Source organism: Tachysurus fulvidraco, chromosome 23 (genome assembly GCF_022655615.1).
Source record: "Tachysurus fulvidraco isolate hzauxx_2018 chromosome 23, HZAU_PFXX_2.0, whole genome shotgun sequence".
NCBI lineage: Eukaryota > Metazoa > Chordata > Actinopteri > Siluriformes > Bagridae > Tachysurus > Tachysurus fulvidraco.
Genome location: NC_062540.1, coordinates 2,671,670 through 2,679,298, shown reverse-complemented (window position 1 = coordinate 2,679,298; position 7,629 = coordinate 2,671,670). Strand labels below are relative to the sequence as shown.

General features: G+C 44.1%; 1 protein-coding gene across 3 annotated transcripts in view; it reads left to right on the top strand.

Annotated features, from left to right (window-relative positions):
* The window catches only part of prdm5 (PR domain containing 5), a 46,961-nt gene that overhangs the window by 11,154 nt on the left and 28,178 nt on the right, over positions 1-7,629 (top strand). For all 3 annotated transcript variants that reach the window (XM_027145205.2, XM_027145204.2, XM_027145207.2), the window contains exons 9-12: positions 2,871-2,955; positions 3,053-3,210; positions 4,133-4,226; positions 7,260-7,420. In XM_027145205.2, coding sequence (XP_027001006.1) covers positions 2,871-2,955; positions 3,053-3,210; positions 4,133-4,226; positions 7,260-7,420 — 498 coding nt within the window. The remainder of the gene's footprint in view (positions 1-2,870; positions 2,956-3,052; positions 3,211-4,132; positions 4,227-7,259; positions 7,421-7,629) is intronic.

Genomic DNA, 7,629 nt, shown 5'->3' with positions numbered 1-7,629 from the left:
CTCTCTGTCTCTCTCACGTGTGTTGTTGTTTTTTTCCCCTTGAAAGTCTTCCGTTCTTCTTTTTCTTTGTCAGCCTCACCATTCTCATTGGCTCAGGTTCCAGCTTTCCAAATATATTCATCCCTCGCAGCATTTCTGCCAGACGTTCACATCAGCCCTCTCACTCTCTCTCTCTCTCTCTCTCTCTCTCTCTCTCTCTCTCTCTCTCTCTCTCTCAGTCCTCTCTGTAGGAGGCGAGGTTCATGTTGACGCTCGAACGTTTTTTTTTTTTTTGTTTTTTTTTTTAACGCCGGCGCGAGCACAGAAGAAAAGCTCGTCTTCTGTTTCACCGACTCGTCCCCGAGGCTCTCGTGAAACGTAAGAGCAGGAAAGAGCAGAGTATCAGCCGTTAACCCTGGCGTCAGGATTCCTCCCGGCGAAAAGCCACTGAAAAGCAAAAAACACTAAACACAACGCAGGTCAGAATAAAGCCCAAGACTCGAGTCCGGAGTCGGACGAAGAAATCGACGGTAATTGGATTTAAGACCGGATACAGAATCGTAATAGATTAAGAAGTTTTCCTGTATTAACATTATTTCCTCTGACTCTCTCGGTGTATTTTATTATATTCGGTGCTAATGTCTTGCTTCGTGCCATATTTCTGCTATTCCTCATCTCAGTATACAGATGAAGAGTTGAGAGATAAAGCGAGGCTGAAGTCCTACAGGAAATGATCATTATGTCTCAACCGTTGTAGAAAATCATTTAACGTCAAAACAGGCTTAAAAAAAGTAAATCTCCAAACATATCAAACATTAATTAGAAAAAAAACCCAACAAGGATTCATCCTCAAGCAGAAGATGAAGGACACGCCTGTGTTTCTGTCCGACGCAGCGAAAGATTAATATCAGCCTTTAAACATATTCACTTAGCTAGCGACCGCTGTAATGAAATCTAATCTTTACTCCTTTTATTCATTTACCGTCTTCTGCCCCAACAAACCCCTACCACAAGGGCTGCCTGTAAAAGCCCCCGTTCCTCTCAGGACACGTTCGCTCCCCTTTACGGCCGTCCCGTTTCAGCCTCCCGCCTGATGGCTCTACCACATGCTCGCTTCGACGAAACAGATGTGATCGTGGTTGAGCTGTTCGTCTTCATCCTCTCCTCTTCCATAGCTCACCCTAAATGACCAGGTCCTGTCTGGAGCTTTAGGACCCAGGGGAGAACTAACGCTCTCAAAGCTTTAGCAGCGCTAATACGACCTTTATTGTTCAATAATAGCTCACACTCAAGTGCATTATTTCTTTGATACCCCAAAAATCTGACAACAGTTTCACATTTTTATCGATTAAAGAGAAAGAGATTAATTTTTTTTTGCCATCCATTTATTGTTGTGGAAGTTAATAATAGTACGATGTCATTTCCTGTTGCCCAGCCGTCTTCACAGCGTTCTACGAAGAAATTTTACATGCCGAAAGTATTCACATTGTAACTCAGTGGACTTACAGAGATTTACATTGCATTTATCCACAAATCCTTATTTCAGTCTTTAACAGCTTCTCTTTGGTTCTGACTTCATGCTAATCTTTACACGGCGAAGCTCGGCGATTTAGCGCGAGGAGATTAGAGAAGACAAAACGGATTGACGTTTAACTCCACGCACATTTTCAGGATCGAACAAAAAGCCAATGTTTTATAAATGAGGTCTGGAGGCTAAACGTGCTTTTGTCGGGCTACACATAGATACGAGGCTCAGCGCCCGAGCATGTAAATGACATCATTTGCGAATCCACTTCAGCGTTATCTCCCCGAAGAGAACATTCGGTGACGTGACACGTTTCTTCTCAAAGGCGGCCGTAGAATTGGGGATTTAGTGAGCGCAAATCCGTCACGGATGAAAAGGGCCGATGGGAGACGGAGTATTAAAAAAGATTGGTTTTATTGTTTTACCGAGTTACAGACTCTTAATGACTCGCTATAAAAAAGCACGTCAAGCTGAAGCAGAAACACATCATCGTTATACAAATATTATTGCGGTCTGAGTGTATTTCCTGAGTCTCCAGGGTCCGGGATTGACTCCGACTCTGACTCTGATAGCCATCAATAATTCCACTGTCCAGTTGAAGTGTCTGTTTATCTTGCGTTTTACCACCGAGGAGGTGTCACCTCCATGCAGTATATAACTATCATTTTTATCCCTCGCTCGAATTTGTGTGGTCCTTCATCAGAGACGTGTCCAGACTCTATCGGGTGTTTTCGGACCGACCAGGGTAGCTGTCTCGACCTCCAGGGTTACTTATTTTCCAGTCTGCCCGTGTTCGGCTCAGAGCCGCTTTTAAAAACATCAAGTTTTTCCACGGAGAGTTGATCTGAGGACGTCGTGAAGGTGCTACGCTAAGGTGACCCAAGGGGAACTCGAAACTGAGCGAGGCTACAATTATACTGACTCGTGCATGCTCCGGGAATCTGGGTTCAGACTCCAGCGCTGTAATTTTGTGTGTTTTGGCTGTGTGACATTGTTGTGTCAAGCCCTTAAAGTGCTGGAATACCGTTAGACGTTTTGGACACTTTTAGCATCAGTCCACATAGGAAGAACTTTTTTTCCTATTTGTTTTCTCCACAATTGGTTCTTGCCAATTTCCACTAACTAACTAATTCTTCCTCGTCGTACTAACAGGCGAAGAAAACCCATGGAACACCTGATGTCTGAAATAGATGTTTAAATCATCTATACATCTATCGTGTACAGTTCCACAAAGAAAAGCCTCCGTTTCTTTTCAAGGGTTCTTCCGAATGATGTCTCAGAGGGTGTCTCGAAATAGCTTATTGTTTAACATCAGCGTTTATGTGAGCGAATAAGTGACGTTCTTGATTTCTGCTTCCACCTTCAGATCCATGAGATATTCGACTGTCCTGCATGTGACAAGAAGTTCATCTCCACCAATCAGCTGAAGCGTCATATGATCACTCATTCAGGTAGGTGAACACCAAAAGGGAGAGGAAAGACTTCACTGGGAAACCATCTACACCATCTAAATGTGTGTGTGTGTGTGTGTGTGTGTTTGGCCACCAGAGAAGCGACCCTACACCTGTGAGATCTGCAACCGCAGCTTTAAGCGCTTGGACCAGGTGACGGCTCATAAAATCATCCACAGCGAAGACAAACCGTACAAGTGTAAGCTGTGCTGGAAAGAGTTCGCTCACCGCAATGTCTACAAGAACCACAAGAAGGTGTGTGTATGTGTGTGTGTGTGTGTGTGTGTGTATACAGTGAGACTCCTGTACTGACCATCCACCTAGAATTCCCTGGATAAGCTCCAGCCCCACCGTGACCCTGACCAGGATAAAGCCCTTATGCTGAGAGAATGAATCCCCGAATCCCGTCTCTGGTGTTAGATAATCTCCGAAGCGCAATCAGTTGTTGTGATCGGGATGAATTGTTCGATTCCTTACACACATTACAGCTCTGAGGTACAGTTTCGGTTTCAATAACACATATCAGATATGCTACATTTCCAATAAAAGCTCCATCAAGGCTGTTCGAGACAGAACTCCGACAAGCCCGGAGCGACCTACCCAAAAAAACATCAATTTCATCACGATGTTTTGCGGCTACATCAAACTGTCAGACAGCGGCGCTGGATTTAACGCCCATATCACGCCAGAGAAACGGGCTTTACTCCAAGGTCAGGAGAAAACGGAATTTCGGAATTTTTGCCCCGACTCCTAAATCTGTCGTTACTAAGTCTGAGGTTTGGATGTTACATCCTCATTACACACACAACTCAGCTGAAGTAAAGATGGAGAAACAAACTGAAAGAGGCTCCGCAACCAGACGCACAGATTGTCGGCGAAATGAGGAGCCGTAAGCCTCTTATCTTAATGGAGATCATCAGTCCAATCAGCCACTGTGGAGCCCAAGCCGAAGCCCTGACCCCTGCTGAGACCTAATGACCTTCGACCTTTCCTCCTGTGGCTAGTGTCAACCCCAAAACACAGCTCAGAGAGAAATGTTTGCTACGAGTTACGTTTAGGGGTCCAATCACTGAAAATAATTATTATAGCATAACTTTATTAAGTTATTAGCTCATTCTCTCTCTCTCTCTCTCTCTCTCTCTCTCTCTCTCTCTCTCTCTCTCTCTCTCTCTTTCAGACACACTCGGAGGAAAGGCCTTTCCAATGTGAGGAGTGTAAGGCTCTGTTCCGGACGCCGTTCTCCCTCCAGCGCCATCTCCTCATCCACAACAGTAAGCTACACCTCATCAAACGGCGTGCGCGCGTCATCCCAGAACGTCACTCCTTTAGTGTTCACGCTTTAACGCCTCTCCCGTCTCGTGCGCACTAGACGCATTCGCTAAACACACACCACGTGCTGATGCAGTCCGTCCTTATGTAACCCAACACGGACTTTAGCGCTAACGGATGAGAGAAGCGCTAACGCCGCGCCCAGCGCTCAGCACAGACTCGATACAGCATGTGTTTAAACTGCAGGAACGTTTCCAGAAACGTCTGACCTGCTGCAGGAGCTACACAGCGCTGAACTATAACAACTCCGTTGTTGTTGTTTGTATTGCTAAGTGACTCATTCTGTAACTAAGTACCTGTCTTACAAATTAAGGCTGGTGCTGTACAGAGTAAAGAGCTTTTGTGCACGGCCGTGTGCAAAAATTACGTACGATCTTATGCCGCAAGCAAGAATGATAACGTGTGCTTTGGCAGGTAGCCTAGGTAGCTAAACTCACGCTATCTCATGATTACACTGTAGTGGTTGCTTGGCAATGGTTATTTTTTCCCTTTATAAATGGATGCATTTTGTTTTAGACTTTTTAATGTTTTTTTTTTTGGTACAAACTTTGTTATTTTTACCCACAGTATAGTCTTCCTGAAGCTAGCATGACTTCGGAAAAATGAAGAATACGGAAATACGGATCGTACTCTTCAATCCCCACTTTGTCTTTTATTTACGTCATTCCCACCCCTGCGTATGGTGTGTGTGTGTGTGTGTGCATATGTGTGTGTGAGTGTGTGTGTGAGTGTGTGTGAGTGAGGGGAGCCGCCAGGACGTAGCTGCCCTCTGCTCCCCCCCAGTCTAGACCGATGACACAGAGATTATAGAGCCACAGGCATTTCCTGCTGTCCTCCCCGGGGGCTGGTGGCCACGCCCCCTCACCCTGCAGGACTCCGCCTGCCATATTCTTCTCCATCTACACGAATATCATTTTTTTTAAAGAGATCCACTTTTATATCTTTTCATTACTGGACAAAAATATTTCTTTCCAGTTCTTTTTTTATTTTTTTTTATTTTTTATAATTCGTACAGGGCTTTTAGAAATAACCATAATCATAAAGTAGCTTTACAGAAACCCAGATGTAGATTTAGGTTCCTGCTGAGCCGACGGTCTTCAGCTTCCCCAGCGGTGACAGACCTGAAGAGAGAAAACTTCCTGCTCTTTCTTAAGAACACGCGATGGATTTTTTAGAAAGGAATTTTTCATAAGCTGCTGTAAAAAAAAAAAAAAAATCGTAACCATGGCAACAGTTGTATAAACGACATGTAAGATGCAGAGATCAAGCTTAATAAAAGATGCTGTTAGGATTTTCAGTTATGAGTAAGAATCTTTTTTTTTGGCAAGTATCTTTTTTTCCGAAGCAGGATAACAATAGGGGAAAAACTGCAATAAATCTATTACACGCTGTTACTGGGATATTATATTACACACGCATGTTCAAGGGCTTCTCGTGCATCCCGCTTCAGCATCAATGTCGTGAGTAAGTGCCTGAGCGATTCCCTTTAGTCTTAGTGATTAGTTCTCTGGCTCCTTGATGAAGAAAACGTTCCTTTTTTTAAAAAAAGCGATGAGTGACACAAATAGCCGAGACCCCGCGCAACAGTAATAAGTGATTCAAGATGCCGCTTCATTTCTGCTCACAAAAAAAACCCTCCTGCTGTTGGAGTCTGGTCCAAACCCTAAAGAGCGTGATGAATGTAGGAAACACTTTCACAGAGAACAGATCTCGAGGAGGAGATTCCTTCTGTGGTGGCGGTTTAGAGGCTGTGCCACGAACCAGGAGGTTGTGAGGTCAAATCTCAGGAGTCGAGCTATTTTAACTCTGCAAATCAGGACAGTTTCGACCGGTACACTAACGTACGACGTCTTCGTTCAGTGTTAAGATGATCTTATAGTCATGTGTCTGATCTAAAATGAGTCATTGTTGTTCTTTCGGTGCGTGTGAGACGTGTGTTTGTCCATCTGTCGATGATCTTACACTGAATTTTAGTGTCGAAGATAAATCTGAACAAACACTTGGAACATCTCAGAGAGCAGAAATGGGTTTGATATCAATATTTACTCTGAACATACAAACATCCGTGTAGAACTTTTCAATGTATATATATATATATATATATATATATATATATCGCTCCTGGTATTTTAGTGAAAAACATAAGTAGTGATGAAACACTACAAATTCCTAAAGTCCTGAGTGTCTACATTCATATGAGCTTCATATTAACACCATTGTCTTGTGAGACGCGATAAAGACGTTCAGCCATCGACACGAACCCGACCATTTTCTGCATATTTAAATATTTAAATACCTGTTTTTATTTATAAGTTTGTATCATATTGTCTTATATCTCCAGTCCATATGTCTTTCCGTATCAAGCTCAGTGCACTTCCACACTATTCCTAGAAACACTATATAGGGAATAGAGCCAGGCTCTGAAATAGCATTTGCTGCATTTTTTTTTTTTATTGTTTGCAACCCAAAGCAGAGTTTTATCAGACTCACAGACGTGTTTTTTTTCCACCGCCCATATTTTTGTGGAACGTTTCCATTATTTTGTGGTGTTCTATAAAATCGTAGCGAGGGAGAGGCCGGCTTTTGAAGGGGAGCCTTTAAGCCACTGCGGCTTCCGCTAAAGAATTACACGGACCCTTCACTTCAGTCCTATTTGTCAGCCACTTCATTTCTCTTTCTCGCTTCTTCGCTCCTTCCTCCCCACCCTTTAGCATGGACTTGAGTGCAGACGCCCGTGTCCTTCGGTGTGAAAAATAGCTCGGGGAGAATAATAGAACAATTTTCCGAAGCTAGACAGACACTTGGGGCAGCAAAGTGGCTCCCACAAAGGCGTCGGGACACAGAAATGGCAAGTGGTGGAAGAAGCTTTCACCAGCAGGACAAAAGCAGCCTCGTGCCCTTTGTGCAGAAAAAAGAGGAAATTGTACCTCCTCGGCGGATGTCTCACGTCTCGTCTGTTCTCCCCCCCCGTCCAGGTGAGAGGACGTTCAAGTGCGACCAGTGCGACGCCACGTTTAAGCGCAAGGACACGCTGAACGTACACATACAGGTGGTGCATGACGGACACAAGAAGTACAAGTGTGACCTGTGCGAGAAAGCCTTCGTCACGCCGTCCGTGCTCAAGAGCCACAAGAAGGTAGCGTATGTCGTACGTCTCTGACCACACGACACGAACAGCTTGACAGGCTTTCTAAACCACAGCCATGTTGAACTTCTGCTGCATTCTGATTGGTCAGCGGAACCTCCAACACTGCGCTGGTGTTAATCGTTTCCATAGCAACAGCCAATATGAAATACTAAATCAAGAAAAAACAAAGGGAAAAATTTGCAGTTATGTTGAATAAA